The sequence below is a fragment of the Mobula hypostoma genome, chromosome 3, assembly GCF_963921235.1.
Source record: "Mobula hypostoma chromosome 3, sMobHyp1.1, whole genome shotgun sequence".
NCBI classification, from domain to species: domain Eukaryota; kingdom Metazoa; phylum Chordata; class Chondrichthyes; order Myliobatiformes; family Myliobatidae; genus Mobula; species Mobula hypostoma.
Window position 1 is genome coordinate 205790015 of NC_086099.1, and position 16926 is coordinate 205806940.

Consider the following 16926-nt stretch of genomic DNA (forward strand, 5'->3'; position numbering starts at 1 on the left):
AAAGAACACTTAGTTCAAAAGTAATGTAAATATAGAATTACAAATATTAATGAAGAAATATCATAATCAAAGATCTTTTAAAAATATTATTGTAATTATAGACTTCATTTTGACAATTTAACACAGCACCATGTTCTTAATAATTTGAAGACAGGTACTAGGAATGAATTGACTGAAATTATAACTTCTTCACAGATATTCATTCTTTACCACATTCAAGAAATAAATTTCTCATATTTTCTTCTGATATTTGACACATTAAATCAAAATTAGCTCCCGCAGCAATTCCATGAATCATATTCCCTGAAATACTTCACTCTGAAACAATTTTCTAATACATGCCCCTTAACACCCCATGATCCTACTACTCCCTTATAATAGTCACAGTTTACAATTGCCTACCAACCTAACAACCACAGCAGATTTCGATCCCTACTTAATGCCTTACTTTGAACAACAATGTTCAAAGTTCAAAGTACATTTATTATCAAAGTACAGGTATGTCACCATCTGCAACTCTGAGATCTGTTTCCTGCAACCATCCAAGAAACATAATAGAATAAATGATTGATTGCACCCAACAAGACGGACAAACAACCAGTATGCAAAAAGCAACAAACTGTAGAAATAAAAAGAAAACAGAATAATAATAAATAATTAAGCAATCAGTATTGAGAACATAAAATGAAGAGTCAGGACGAAGGGTCTCGGCCTGAAACGGCGACTGTACCTCTTCCTAGAGATGCTACCTGGCCTGCTGCGTTCACCAGCAACTTTTATGTGTGTTGCTTGAATTTCCAGCATCTGCAGAATTCCTGTTGTTTGTGTCCACTACCTTTTGTACGATCCTCTATTCAAGGGCATTGGTGGTTCCATAGCAGGCTGTGATGCAGCCAGTCAATGTACTCTCCACCATACATGCTATAGACATATATCTAAGTTTTAGATGTCATACTGAATCTTCGGAAACTTCTAAGGAGGTGGAGGTACTGCCAAGCATTTTTCATAATTGCACTTGCGTGCTGGGCCCAAGACAGGGCCTCTGAAATAATAACACTGAGAAAAAAGTTGCTGCATCTCTCATCTCCCAATGAGGACTGGCTCAAGGACCTCTGGTTCCCTCCTCTTGAAGTCGATAATCAGTTCCTTGGTCTTGCTGACATTGAGTGAGAGGTTGTTGTTATGACACTACTCAGCCAGGTTCTCAATCTCCCTCCGATGAGCTGATTCAACACAACCTTTGATTCAGCCAACGACAGTGGTGTCATTAGCAAACTTAAATATGGCATTGGTGCTCACAATCATAAATATAAAGCATGTAGAGTAGGGGCTCAGTACACAGTGCTGTAGTGCACATAAGCTGACGGAGATTGCGGAGGAGATGCTGTTGCCAATCCGATCTGACTGGGATCTGCAAGTGAGGAAATCGAGGATCCAATTACACAAGGACATATTGATGCCAAGGTCTTGAATCTTATTGATTAGTTTAGAGGAGGTGATGGTATTGAATACCAATCTGTAGTCAATAAAGAGCACCCTGATGTATGCATCTTTGCTGTCCTAATGTTCCAGGGTTGAGTGAAATGGCATCTGCTGTGGACCAGTTGCGCTGGTAGGCAAATTAGAGTGGATCCAAGTTGCTTCTCAGGCAGTAGTTAAAATGTTTCATCACCAACCTCTCAAAGCACTTCATCACAATGGATGTAAGTGCTTCTGGACAATAGTCATTGAGGCAGAGTATCACGTTCTTTTAGGCACTGGTATAACTGAAGTCTGCTTGAAGCAGGTCGGTACCTCAGACTGCCAAAGCAAGAGGTTAAAGATATCGGTAAACACTCCAACTAGTTGAACAACACAGGTCTTTAGTACTCATCGAGGTACCCCATCTGGGCTGGATGGTTTCTGCGGGTTCACGCTCCAGAAAGATATTTTCACATTGGCTGCAGAGACTGAAACCACAGCATCACTGGGGGCTGTGGGAGTTCATAGAAGTTCCTCCATGTTTTAATGGTCAAAGCAAGTAAAGAAGGCATTGAGCTACTTAGGAGCGAAGCCTTGATGATATCTATGTATGTCGCCTGGTTACACTTTGTAGGAGGTAACAGCATTCTAGCCCTTCCACAGCTGTCGAACATCCTTCAGTGATTCGAGTTTGGTCCATATTTGCCACTTTGCACGTGAAATGGCTTTCTGGAGATCGTAACTGGACCTCTTGTACTTACTTGTTTGCCAGACCTGAACGCTACTGATTTGTCCTCAGCAGATTGCTGATCTCACAGTTCATCCAGGGCTTCTGACTGGGGAAAACTCTGAATGATTTCTTATGAGGTCTATAACAACTATGGTGTATTCACTCAGATCCTTTGATGAATCCTTGAGCACAGCCCAGTCCACCGATTCGAAGCAATCCTGCAGCCACCTCTCTGCTTCCTGCAACCACACTTTGTTGTCGTTATCTTTGGAGCCTTGCTTTTTAGCCTCTGCCTAGATGCAGGTAGAAGGACAGCCAAATGATCAGATTTCCCAAAATGCAGTCTAGGCATGGAACGTCAGGCATTCTTTATTGTAGTATAGCAGTTTTCGAGTGTGTTGGAATCCCTGGTGCTGCGTGCTATATGTTGAAGATAATTGGGCAAAGATTTCTTCAAGTAAGCCTGATTGAAGCCCCTGACTATGATTTCAAATGCGTAAGGGTAGGCTGTTTCTTGTTTGGTGATGGTAGCATTCAATATCTTGAGGGCCTGATTAGCGTTTGCTTTGGGCAGTATGTAAACTGCAGTCAGGATCACGGCAGAGAACTTTCATGGTAAGTAAAACAGTCGGAACTTAATTGCTAGATGTTCCAGGTTGGAGGGACATGAGTACGACAAAACCACGACATCTGAGCACCACAAAGAGTTTATCATGAAACACACACCCCACCTTTTGCCTACTCCAAATCAGCAGTTTGGTCTACCCTGTGAATCGAGACTTCTTCAGGTCTTACTAACGCACCCAGCACGTTCGGAGTGAGCCATGTCTCCATGAAACACAGAACCCAGCAATTCATTCCCCTTCAATACAGCCCACTTTCCCTTGTTAAGAAGATGCTAGGTAGAAGGAGCTTCATTCCTCTGCGTCTCAGCCTGGTTTGGAGTGAGAGGTATATTTCGGAGTTTTGTAAGCAGCCCGCAACATGTCGCAATGGTTCTTAGTGGCATCTTGTTATGGTATAACCAAGAACATCGAAAAATACAGTGAAATGTCTCATTTGTATTAACAACTAACACACCCAAGATGTGTTGGGAGCAGCTCGCAAGTGTCACCACACATTCTGGCGCCAACATAATATGCCCACAATATTCAGCAGAACACAAGCAGCAACAGCAGCAAACCAAGCTCCTTTCCCAACATCCCACCCACCCACATACACAGACATACCCCCAACCTCAGGATAGGCTACCTCTGGGCCTCCTGCCCTTGACGCCAGACTTTCAGGTATGGGGCCTCCAAATTTGGACTTCAGAAAGAATTTGGGGTTATTCCCCGATTCTCATATCCCTTGATCCTCTTACTATTCAAACATTTGTTTTGAATATAGACTTTCTTGACATCTAAGCCCAGTAAGGAAATAAAATTCCTAAGATCTGCAAAACTCTGAGCAAAGAAAATTCTCATGACAGGCCTAATTGGGCATCTGCTTATTCTGAGATTACATAATCACCTGCTATTCCACTGTGAGACAAAGCAGCCTCGAAGCAACTGTCCTGACAATCAGTTTCAAAACTGTTTCTGCTTCAGTGGGACTACCTCTTACATCTCTACACTTCAGTGAGTGCAGACCAACCTCTACTCAAAGGAAAAGCACTCATCCCTATACAACTGAATCTTGATCCAACAGTACAAACACTCACAGCTGCGTACACCCCCCAAACACAGCCAGTGCATGCTGATGTACTGAGAACCTGATGCACTCCCTTGCCTGCTGAAGCTCGTTCAGTGAAAAGGTAATGACCTTTTTATCCCACAGTTATATGTAGAATTAACTGTGGAGGCAATGTCCAGAGACTCGCAACAAGTTGTCAGCTGAACAGTGCAGAGCAGCAGGAAGGGAAGGATTTATGCAAGATTCCATGCACAACACAATTGTCAGTAACCTATAGCAACTCCTCTTAAGCTGATCCTATTTGTACGCTCTGTCCTGGGAATGTTTCCTGAGTGCTTAGCATTCTGAATTGTTTTTACTGCACATTAATTTTATGAGTTTCATGAACTATAATACTAAATCTGTCTTTCTGTTCAGGCCAAGTCGTTGGGTATATTTAAAGCAGAGGTTGATGGGTTCTTGATTAGTAAGGGTGTCAAAGGTTACGGGGAGAAGGCAGGAGAATGGGGTTGTGATGATGGAATGGTGGAGGAGACTTGATGGGGCAAATAGCCTAATTCTATGCTCCTATGTCTTATGAATGAAGGCTGATTTATACTTGTGCGTGATAACTTACGCCGCAGCCTACGCAATTGGGCTATGCCGTTGTGAGCATTTATACTTGTGCGTTGGTGTGTCTCCATCGCTCTGCAATTCACTGCTAAAACGCTAGCTGGCGGTGGGGTTTCTATGCCACTGTGCTGAGTTTCTTTGTGTTGAAACTCAACACGAAGAAACTCAAACTTCAAACAATGGCAACTGAAACTGAAGGAGGGTGAATTTTCTGTGCTTGTCTGTCCACTGAGAGACATGGACAAGGAAATGCATTTCAAATATTTTTGGATGTCGGCAGGTAGATTTGATGATTTGGTTCATCGTTTCCAACCATTTATTTCAAATCAGTGTACGCACAGTATACTCAGAGACTGGCAATCACCGTTCGAGTTTTAGCTTCAGGTGGGAGTCAACAGGCTGTAGCAGCTAGCTACACGTAAACACAAAATAATCTGCAGATGCTGGGGTCAAAGCAACACTCACAACATGCTGGAGGAACTCAGCAGGTCGGGCAGCATCCGTGGAAAAGATCGGTCAACGTTTCGGGCCGGAACCTGGGTCCTGATGAAGTGTTCTGGCCCGAAACATCGACCGATCTTTTCCACGGATGCTGCCTGACCTGCTGAGTTCCTCCAGCGTGTTGTGAGAGCAGCTAGCTACAAACTGGCATCAAGCACAGGGTCCTCCATAACTTCGGAGGTCTGTAAAGCTTTATGCATTGCGGCCAGAGTTCCTTCCCTGCCCTTCAGTCGCCCAATGGGAAGCTATTGCAGCGTAGGAGGAAATGCGAAGCTACCAAGTGGACCAATCACAGTTGTTTTGGTCTGCGTCGCCGCGACGCGTAGTTACATTTTGGGAGGGGTGCGCGTTAGGCTATGGCATAGGGTTCAGTGTAGATACAGCATAGGGTTCACGGCTACGGCATACGTTTGATGCACAAGTATAAATCAGCCTTTATGCTGTGTTCATTCTAAATGTTAACATTGATTGTAGCACGAAAATAAGTGTACCAAAACAGAAGGTCAGAGTACAATACCTGTTTTCCATTTATCATTTTCTCTCTTCTTGTTTGGCAATGGCTTTATTTGCTGAAGAATACTTCCAATACTTCATTCAAGAAATAATAATTGAACTGAGTCTTAACAAAAAAATATACTTCATTCTGTGACCAGATAGGACTACAGCTTAACAAATTAATTCAATTTTCTTGTTTCAATTCCAGCATAGATCATTGGACAGTAAACGGGAAAAGCTTTATATCATTCCTCCCTAACCCAATGGTGCCAGAGCTCTTTTTAGTGTTCCTGGATGTGTTAGCTAATTTACCACTGACTATGGATCAACTGATCTGAACAACACAATCGCACGACGCATTAACCAAATCATCTACACACTGAGTGATCACAATTCTTCCCTTTTAAACACAATTCTGCAATAATTACTTAGAACGCACAATTCTACTACAAACAAAAAAGTGTTTTCAAAATTCAAGGAAATTAAATTATCATGGTATGAATGAGAAACAATGTGAAGAGTCTCCTGATAGTTAGCAATATATAGTCATTTCACAACAAGCTAAAAACAAAAAAATGACAAATGGCTCAGAGCCAACTACTGGATCAGGACATTGACTGAAAAGTATCTTCAGTTCAGAAACAAACTGGTTCAATCAAAAGGACCATGCTTTTTATTTACTCCTCTCGTGCCTCCTTTCACTTTTCTTCATTCAGCACTCAAGTTTTCCTGCTGTTGAAAGGTAGTCCATGTGAAGCATTAACTTTACTTCAAGCAGACTTACATTTGTTAAAGTTTAACAAACTCTGCTATTTTTCGCATGCTGATCCAAAATGTTTCTCCTTAAAAGTACCTGTGCTAGCTGCCTCAACCATTTCAAGAATCACTCAAATGAACATACAGCATTTAATACCATGAAAGTCCAAATGGAATACAACTGAAATTTCCTATCATGAAAGTCATTGTTTTCATTTATTAAGATTCTAATCACAATCACCATCTCCAATGTGAATGAGAAATCAAGGATAACAGGTTCATGGGAATACCACCTATAGGTTCCTCTCTGAGTTGCACATGATCCCAAATCAGAAATACATCATCTTTCCATGATTTATCACAGTCACAATCTCGGCAAAAACTGTATTACAGATGTCCCTTCACTAAAAGGGTGACATTATTTCAAGAAGGCACACCAGTTACTCAAGGACAAATAGTGAGCACGTTATCACTAATGATCAGTACCCACAATATGAATAAAAAGAAAGTAAATTATCAAGTGGTTCAAAGATGTACAATTTTACCTCTTTAATATGCTTTCAACTGTAGATTCAGGCATAGATCTTTGTTCCCTTTTCCTCCTTCCAGAATGTTCCTGGAATTAAAAATAACAGAGAGTCTATGTTAATAACATGAATGCCTTCTGTGTAATTTCTCATGAGTCAAAGAATGACATCTATAACAGACAGATTTTTGTCTGTACACTAACAAACTTCCTCAAGCATAGAAGCAACCATGAAGCAAAGAGAATCCAAATGTTTATGTGACTGTGGGAAGAGAATGTGCACTGGTCAGACAGGGAACACCAAAAGGCTGGGTACACATTTGGCCTGTTGAACTTAATGCCAGGACTTTATTTGAATTTTATCACCTAGTAACAAGCTTGATTGAAGGTTTTGAATTGGAGCCTAGAGAATGTGGAGTGAGGACCCCTGGAGGACTTAAGGGTGGGTCCCTAATATAGAGTAATTGAGTTGTAAAGTACAAAAATGGACCCTTTGACTCACCATGTAAACCTTTTTGCCCATCGACACTAATCCTATTTAGATTATGAAGACACGTAGTCCTCTTTTATTGTCATTTAGTAATGCATGCATTAAGAAATGATACAATATTTCATCCGGTGTGATATTACAAAACACAGGTCAGACCAAGACTGAAAAAGCTGACAAAACCACATAATTATAACATATAGTTACAACAGTGCAACAATACCATAACTTGGTGAAGAAGTCCATGAGCACAGTAAAAGTTCAAAGTTTCTCAAATGTCCTACATCTCACGCAGACGGGAGAAGGAAGAAAAACTCTCCCTGCCATGCCGACCACAGTCTGACTCTGAGTCATTCGAAAACTTCGAGCTCTGATCAGCTCTCCGACACCGAGTACTGAGTGCCATCTCTGTCCGAATGACCCAACCTCAACCTCGGTCGCCAACAGCAGGCAAAGCCGGGGATTTTGAGGCCTACCCTCCGAAAGATTCCCGACCACGCAGTAACGACAGCAGCGAACGAGCGTTTCAGAAATTTCTCCAGATGTTCCTCTGTGCTTTCATGTCCATTCTCCATTAAATCAGAATTGTCCACAGCCCCTATTTAACAGATACGATATCATTTTTCACCAGAGGGCTGCGCACGCGCAGGCGCAATGCTCTCTCTCCTCCCGCCTTCATATTTGCCACATATCCTTCTATGCCCCATCTATCCAGGGGCATACCTGATTAAATTTCCCTTAAACATAATGATTATAACTGATTCCATTCCTTTCTCTAGCAACAAGTTCCAAATATTTATCTCCCTCTAGTAAAAAGCATTCCCCTCTTATCCCTTTGAAATTCCTTCCTTTTACCTCAAACCTATACCCTTTTGATTTTGATATTCTCACTTCAGGAAGAAGATTCCAACGGTTTATCTTAACTATACTGCTTAAAATTCTCCCTCTATCAGATCACTCCTTCAGAATTAGAATAGGGATTTAATATCACTGTTATGTCTTGTAATTTGTTGTTCTTTGGCAGAAGTAGCCAAAGAACTACCATAAAAAATTCTTTTAAAATACTATAAATTACAATTTAGAAATATATACCTGATTAAATAAGTAGTGCAAAATGAGAGCAAAAATAATGAGGTTCATAGGTTGGTCCATTGATTGTTCAGAAATCTGATGTTGAAGGGAAAGAAGCTGTTCCTAAAGCCTTCAGTGTGTGTCTTCAGGCTCCTGCATCTCCTCTCTGATGGGAGTGTTTTTGTGGAATCGCCTTCTGAAGATTTCCTGGATGCTGGGGAAGCTAGTGCCCATGATGAAGCTGGCTGAGTTTAAAACCCTGTTTTTCCGATCTTGTATAATGGTCCCTCCATACCAGACGGTGATGTAACCAGTTAGAATACTCTCCACAGTACATCTATATGTAATGCCCTGGTTCATATTTTTACTGTTATGCTGTATGTATTTCATTTCGGCAGTTCTGTACGAGCAGTCTGTTCTGTTTTCATGCTTGTTTGGGTTACTGTTGAAGATAAGAGAGAGGAGAAGTGTGTGCCATCCAATTAGGATGCTCTGATTAAGGGGAGGTTTCTCTGGTGAGGACACTTAGGGTTTGGGGCTTTCGTTTGAAAGGAAATGAAGGGGGAAGATGCTGGGGAGAACTGGTTGTAGCATACGATCTGGTGGAGACCCATTTGTTTGAGACGGGTTGCGAGTGACATTCGGAAGGTGGTGCGTGCTTTCACGTTGATCGAGGGCCCAACATGAGAATGACGGAAGTTCAAGATGAGCTCCAACTTGTGCACATTTGACTGTTTAATTAGAAAGGAGCCTTTTCTTTTTCTTATTCTTTACTAACCCTTCAGTTAAGATTCATAAATATAATTTCTTTAATCTTATGCAGTGTGCTGTCTTATTTTGTGGCATTAATTTGTAACAGGGTAGCAAATGACACAGCATCCACACAAGCTGGGGTTTGGGGTGGGATCGAGCACAGCTCAATCTTACGAGCTTGGCGGGGCCAGGGGTTGTCTTCCCTAGACTTACGCAGCCAAGGAAACCAGGGTGTTTCAATGTGGGGGCTCGTCCAGGATCAATTTCGTTGGATGCTGTGTGATTGCCCTGAGCATTGTGTGTTTAAGTCTGTTGTTAAACTATTGTTCGGTAAAGTGTTTACAATACCTGGTTATGGATGCTGCAGGGGTGCAGCGGAGGTTTGATAAAATGACGAGCAAAGACTTTGTTCTAGTTCAGACCAGCACTGACATAACGGCAGTAGAACTGCCTGGTACTATTATGGCCCTGGGAGAGTGGGGGTTAAGGGCTGTCCATACTTTCCTGGAGGAGGGGAGTGAAGGTTAGTGTGCTGAATCAGAAGCCGAGTTTCCCGTGGCTGGGGGCTGAGACTTTAAAGACATATTGCTCTCGTTTCTGCGGAGCGAGCAGAAGGAGTGGTCTGATGCAGAAGGTCTAATGAGTCCTTCAGCAGGGGCTGAGCATTCTGAGTAGGTAGTGGCCCTTACCTCCCTGGCGAATAAATGGCAAAATGCCCAGGTTCAAAGTCCCAGCTATCGAAGGCTCAGCTTGCTCTCAGAAACAAAGCCCACTCCTAAAGGGAAGAGGAGTATGAGACTTGGGTAGAGCAGACCTCTCTGTTGCTGGATGAGAGGCAGTGCTCTGAAGATGAAAAAAGACAGCAATTGGTTGAAAGTTTGAAGGGGCTGGCTGTTCACGTAGTGAGATCTGTAAAGACACAGAACCCCTTTGCTTCCTCTGCGGCCTACATGCAAGCGCTAGAAAAGGCGTTTGGTGCAAAAGGAAGCCCATTGGAGCTTATGACGGGGTTTCAGAACATGTTTCAGGAGAAGGGGGAGAAGCTTTCTGCCTATATTTTTCAGCTAGAGAGGGAGCTAAATTGCTTGCGGTGTAGAGGGGCCATTCAAATGGCTGATGTAAATCAGTTAAGAATGGACCAAATGGCAAAAAGCGCCCATTTGCCAGATCTGATCGCTTGGGGTTTCTGAATGTCTCGTAAGACACACCCGCTCCCTCATTTGTCGAGCTGATCAGAGAAGGAAGAGAGGAGGAGACTGACGGAGTCATGGGAGGCTTCCGTCGGCAGGGTACAGTCCTCGGTAGTGGTCCCCTTGGCTGAGGTGACTACTGATAGCCCACCCTGGGGAGTGGTGAAGGAGCTCATAGCAGAGTTTAGGACTAAAATGTCCTGGTTTAGGATAAAGATGTCCCGGTTGCCCCCCCCCCCCCGTACAATAGAGCTGATAGGGAGGCGGACCCCTAAGGGGACGAACTACGCAGAGGACTGCTAGTGGCCAGGGTCCGCGAGAAGGGGAGCCTCCAATATTGCCTGCTATAACCGTGGTGAAGAGGGATACTTTAGGCGGGAGTGCGAATGATGGGAAACCCCTCGGAGAGTGAGCCCTCAGCTACCTAAGCGGGGAGACCCAGTGAGGGAACGGCCTGGTATCTCAGGGGGAACACGTTCCCAGCAATATATCAAGGAACACCCTAAAGCTAAAAACCCTATTCCTGAAGGCTTAGTAGGGCCAAGCTCCAGTGTATCGCTATGGATTGAGGGTATTTATGCTGTGACATACTTGACACCAGCCATCAGGTTACTCTGATGTATCGTTCATTTTACAACCGGTACTTGATGCATTTACCATTGACGCCACTCAGTGCGCTAGAGATCTGAGGTCTTAGTATGGATAACTATCCGTACAATGGTTACTTGTCATTGAAGCTGGAGTTTTCGGAGGCAGATGTGAGAGTAGCTGAGGTCCTTGATACATTAGTGCTGGTTTGTCCAGACCCAGTCAAGAGAGACGAAGCTTCAGTTCTCATGGGGACGAATACTCCTATTGTGAGGAGGCTAGTGGGAGCCTGCAAGAAGAAAGCTTTCTGAAAACATCGTCCATTCACCCTGTGTTCCGAGCTGCTTTTAAGGAAGTGCATGGCTGCACTGGGCTGGATGATGAGCATAAATAAGGGACTGTGTGGTTCACCCAGTCTAAACCAGACATGTTATGGCCTAGGGAAGTAGCGATGGGAAACCCCAAATTTCCAGGAATGCCTGAGGCCAATGCCCTCTTGGTGGATACTCTGGAAGACCACGAAGAGGAGTCAGGCTTACCTTCTGGGGCCTGAACTGCAGAAGTCCTCAGTTGTACAGGTGAACAAGATGACAGTGAGTGTCTGGAACATTTTGGAGCAAGAGGTCACCCTCAGGCAGGGGATGCCAATGGCGCACCTCTTCCCGGTGACGGTAATATCTAGTATCCCGGGGAGATACTAGACAAGCCGGGGAGAAACTCTCTCCGAAAAGAGGAAAGATGACTGCCGAGTTATTCAAATTTGGGGACTCCCCGGTACCTGGAGGTTGGTAAAAGAGGTTGATAGAGAAAATGTTGAAGCTGGAAGATGTCTTTTCTACTGACGAGTTTGATGTGGGTTGTTCCAAGAGCACTTGCCACACCATCCAGGTGACAGAGAAAGGTCACGGCGACTGGCACCTGCAGGGGTAAAGGACTTTCGGCAGCATCTGCAGAGGCTGAAGGAAGTTGGGACTATCACTGAGTCCAGAAACCCTTATGCATCTCCACTATTAGTGGCCAGGAAGAAGAAAGGGAAGGTACAGATGTGTGTCGACTATCGGACTCTGAACAGGTGTACAGTTCCCAACCAGTATACAGTCCCGAGAATCGAGGTCGCGCTGGCCTGTCTGAATGGTGCCATGTGGTTCAGTGTACCAGACTTGAGGAGTGGGTATTACCAGATACCCATGAGTGAGGCTAATAAAGAGACTTACCTGATGTGAGAAGGGAGCTGAAAAAGGCTTATGAATTAGCTGAGGTCTCAGCTGCCAAGCAGAATCAAAGAAATAAGAGGAGGTACGATCAAAAAGTTAGGTTCTCCTAACTCATGCCTGGAGACTGAGTCCTCATAAAGAATTTGGGGCCACCTGGGAAGCATAAGTTGGCTGACTGCTGGGCGGCTACGCCCTATGTGGTGGGGAGTCAGATGCCAAATGTACCAGTTTTCCGGGTGAAACCAGAGGATGGGAATGGGCCTGTCAAGATTCTCCATCGGTACCACCTTCCACCTCTTGGACAAGAGGTGCATGTTGACCCAGAGCCTGAAGTGGACCCTACACCCAGTAAGAGGACTCTGCGGCAACGTGGAGAGACTGAAGGAAAGATCAGACCGGCCCTCATCCCTGAATGGGATACGGATTCGAAGGATGAGGAAATGGGGATGTGGTATATGCTGCCTTTTGCTAACTTCCTACTAATTGAGGAAGAGATTCCCAACCTTTCTCACGCCGAGGCAGGTGAAATCGGGAATACTATCCGTGGACAGATTTGCAGCTGGACCATGAAGGGGGGCTGGGCTCTAAAGTAACTGGGAATGAAACTGAGCTCAGCCAAGTGTCAGAGGGACCTGAGTTGCCAGAAGACACGAGTAATAGACAGGGGAAGGCCTCAACATGTAGACCAGAGGTATCCCAAGGAATGTTTGAAACCAAAGACGTAGATGATGGGATACAAGGTATCAAAGAGTCAGGAAACCCCAGATAGACTGGCCTATGTAGCACCGGGGGAACAGAGGGTTGCTACTATCCCCCTAGTGAGATATGTCACTACCATTTACAAATGGATTGGAGGTTCTGACATCACGAAGTTCCTTTGAAAACAGTGTTATTAATGATAGGATGACAAATTATTTCAAAAGACATGAGGACATGACTATTTTGGTGGTGGGGGGAAGAGTATAATGCATTGGTTCATATTTTTACTGTTATGCTGTATGTATTTCATTTTGGCAGTTCTGTATGAGCAGTCTGTTCTATTTTCATGCTTGTTTGGGTTACTGTTGAAGAAAAGAGAGGAGAAATGTATGCCATCCAATTAGGATGGTCAGATTAAGGGGAGGTTTCTCTGGTGAGGGCCACTAAGGTTGGGCTTGGGGCTTTTGTTCGAGAGGAGATGAAGACAGAGACCAGTCATAGCATACGATCCGGTGGGAGACCAGTTTGTTCAAGTAAGATTGCGAGCGACGTTCAGGAGGTGCTGTTTGCTTTCACGTTGACCAAGGGCCCAGCGCATGAGTGACAGGGAAGTACAAGATGAGCTCCAACTTGTGTGCATTTGACTGTTTAACTAGAATGGGTTCTTTCCTTTTTGTTATTTTTTTACTAAATAAATATTATTTCTTAAATGTCTGCAGTGCATTGTCTGTTATTTTGTGGCATTAATTTGTAACAAGATAACAAATGACACAGCATCCACACAAACCTGGGTTTGGGGTGGGATCAAGTGTGACTCAATCTCATGAGTTTGGCAGGGCGGAGGCTGTCTTCCCTAGACTCATGCAGCCAAGGAAACCAGCTGGGCCCAGAATAGATCTTCAGAGATTTTGACACCCAGAAACTTGAAACTGCCCACTCTTTCCACCACTGATCCCCCAATGAGAATTGGTGTATGTTCCCTCAACTTCCCCTTCCTGAATCAAGTCCTTAGTCTTACTGACATTGAGTGCAAGGTTGTTGCTACGACACTATTCAACCATAACTCCTATATGCCTCCTCATCACCACCTGAGATTCTGTCATCAGCAAATTTAAAGAAAGCATTTGAGCTGTGTCTCGCCACGCAATCATGGGTGTAGAAAGAATAGAGCAGCTTGCTAAGCACACACCCCACAGGTGTGCAGGTGTTGATTGTTAGCGAAGAAGAGACATCCTTTGCAACAAATTTCTTTCATAACATACCGATTTTTATATTCCATCACCTAACCGATGAAAGCAAGCATAGCTTCTTCACTATCTCATCTAATTGTTGCTGGTTACAAGGAAACTTGATCCCTGAGATATTGTATGTTGTGGCCTTGCCAATTTCTTTATTCAGTTCTCTTCTGCATACAATATTCTCAAAGAGACTATCCTGCTTCCAGTTGCCTACATCTGTCATACTTATCCTTTTCGATACCCCTTGTCATCAAAGGCTCGCTAATCTTGCCATCTTTGCTTTTCACCATGATTGGGATATACTGATGCTAAACACTTATTCAGCTGTTGTTTGACCCATAAGCATCTGCTCTGTTTCTCCACTGTATTGAGTACTTTCTGTATTTTTATTTGTCTCAAGATTCAGTACCGAAATACAGTGGGTAATTGTTAATAAGGGCACCAAAATCCTTTCCATCCTCCAGAAGCTTATGCTGTCACCCGAAGGAAAATTATGTTGTGTTTATTTTCTCAGTTGCAATTCTCCACAATGAATTGAATTGAATTGACTTTATTTCTTACATCCTTCACATACATGAGGAGTAAAAATCTTTATGTTACATCTCTATCTAAATGTGCAATCACAGTAATTTATAATAAACAGAACAGTCAATCAAATATAGAGTACACTCATATCAGCGTGAGTTCATCAGTTTGATGGCCTGGTGGAAGAAGCTGTCCCGGAGTCTGTTGGTCATGACTTTTATGCCATAATTTACACCATAATTTTCAAATAAGACCTAAGACCATAACACATAGGAGAAGAATTGGGCCATTCATCACACCGAGTCTACTCTGCCATAAGATCACGGCTCATTAATGATCCTTCTCACTGTATTTTCCTGCCTTCTTCTCATAGCCTTTGACAACTTTACTAATCAAGTGCCTTATCAACTGACACTTTAAATATATATAATGACTTGGCCTCTATAGCCGTTTGTGCCAATGAGTTCCACAGATTCACCACCCTCTGTAAAATAAATTCCTTCTCATAACTGTTCCAAATGGACGTCCTTCTATTCTGAAGCTGTGCCCTCTGGTCCTAAACTCCCCCACTATAGGGAACATCCTTTTCATGTCCACTATAACTTGTCTACCAAACTTTCTATAACTCGCTGCTTCCACCAACATAACTTAATGTTCTGTCTGACAATATCATCTAGAAATACATACACAATTCTCTAAACTTTCATCCAATTCATTAATATATTTGATAAGGGCTACACATTGTTCAGATTTCTAGGAAACGTTACCTGAGATTACAAAGAAACTGCTTTTTTCACCTCCCACTGAATTATATCCATGTCAAAAAATTATTTCCAAATTAAAGGCCATTCAATTTCATGAAAAAGATCCCTCACGAATGAATGAATACTTCTGATTACATCCCTAGCTACCATTCATCCAAAGGACTCTAAAAATTCAACTCAATTAGTCAGATAAGTTCTGTGCTTATAAATATACACTCACATTTTTTGATACTTGTTTCAAGGGCTCAATCTTTCATGGAGTCTTAGAAAAGTACAGCATGGAAACAGGCCCTTCGGCCCATCTACTCTATGCTGAGTCATTTAAAGTGCCGAGTTTCATCAACCTGCACCCAGTCCATAGCCCTCTATATCCCTCCGATCCAAACTATATCCAAACTTCTCTTCCACGCTGAAATCAATCTCACACGCACCACTTGCACTGGCAACTTACTCCACACTCACAATGTTCTGAGTGAAGAAGTTTCCCCTCATGCTCCCCTTAAACATTTAAACTTTCACCCTTAACCCATGACCTCTAGTTGCAGTCCCATCCAACCTCAGTGGAAAATCTGCTTGCATTTACCCTATCTATACTCCTCGTAATTTTGTATGCCTCTGTCAATTCTCCCTTCAGTCTTCTATGTTCCAGGGAATAAAGTTCTAACCTATTCAATCTTTCCTTCTAAGTCAGGTCCTCTAGTCCCAACAATATCCTTGCAAATTTTCTCTGTACTCTTTCAGCCTTACTTACACCTTTCCCATAGGAAGGTGTTCAAAACTACACACAATACTCCAAATTGGGCCTCACCAATGTCTTATACAACTTTAACATAATATCCCATCTCCTGTATTCAATACTTAAATTTCTGAAGGCCAAAGGCTCACTAGCCAACTTTCCTTCGGACTCTATCTACCTGTCAGGAATAAAGTCCTAAGTTATTCAGTCTTTCCTTATAACACAGGTCCTGCAGTCCTGGCAACATCCTTGTAAATTTTCTCTCATAACTTCTCAAGTCAAGTCAAGTCACTTTTTATTGTCATTTCTACCATAACTGCCGGTACAGTACACAGTGAAAATGAGACAACATTTTTCAGGTGCTACATGAGACAATACAAAAACTACACTGAACTATGTAAAACAACACAAAAACTACACTAGACTCCAGACCTATCCAGGACTGCATAAAGTACACAAAACAGTGCAGGCATTACCATAAATAATAAACAAGACAATAGGCACAGTAGAGGGTAGTAGGCTGGTGTCAGTCCAGGCTCTGGGTATTGAGAAGTCTGATGGCTTGGGGGAAGAAACTGTAACATAGTCTGGTCGTGAGAGCCCGAATGCTTTGGTGCCTTTTTCCAGATGGCAGGAGGGAGAAGAGTTTGTATGAGGGGTGCATGGGGTCCTTCATAATGTTGTTTGCTTTGCGGATGCAGAGTGTGGTGTAAATGTCTGTAACGGCGAGAAGAGAGACTCCGATGATCTTCTCAGCTGACCTCACTATCCACTACAGGGTCTTGCGATCCGAGATGGTGCAATTTCCAAACTAGGCAGTGATGCAGCAGTTCAGGATGCTCTCAATACAACCTCTGTAGAATGTGGTGAGGATGGGTGGTGGGAGATGGATTTTTCTCAACCTTC

At 43.2% G+C, this 16926-nt stretch overlaps 1 protein-coding gene across 5 annotated transcripts in view; it reads right to left on the minus strand.

The window, feature by feature from the left end:
- dync2i1 (dynein 2 intermediate chain 1) overlaps positions 1-16926 on the minus strand; it is a 92916-nt gene that overhangs the window by 49952 nt on the left and 26038 nt on the right. For all 5 annotated transcript variants that reach the window (XM_063044406.1, XM_063044410.1, XM_063044409.1 and 2 more), the window contains exon 6: positions 6775-6845. In XM_063044406.1, coding sequence (XP_062900476.1) covers positions 6775-6845 — 71 coding nt within the window. The remainder of the gene's footprint in view (positions 1-6774; positions 6846-16926) is intronic.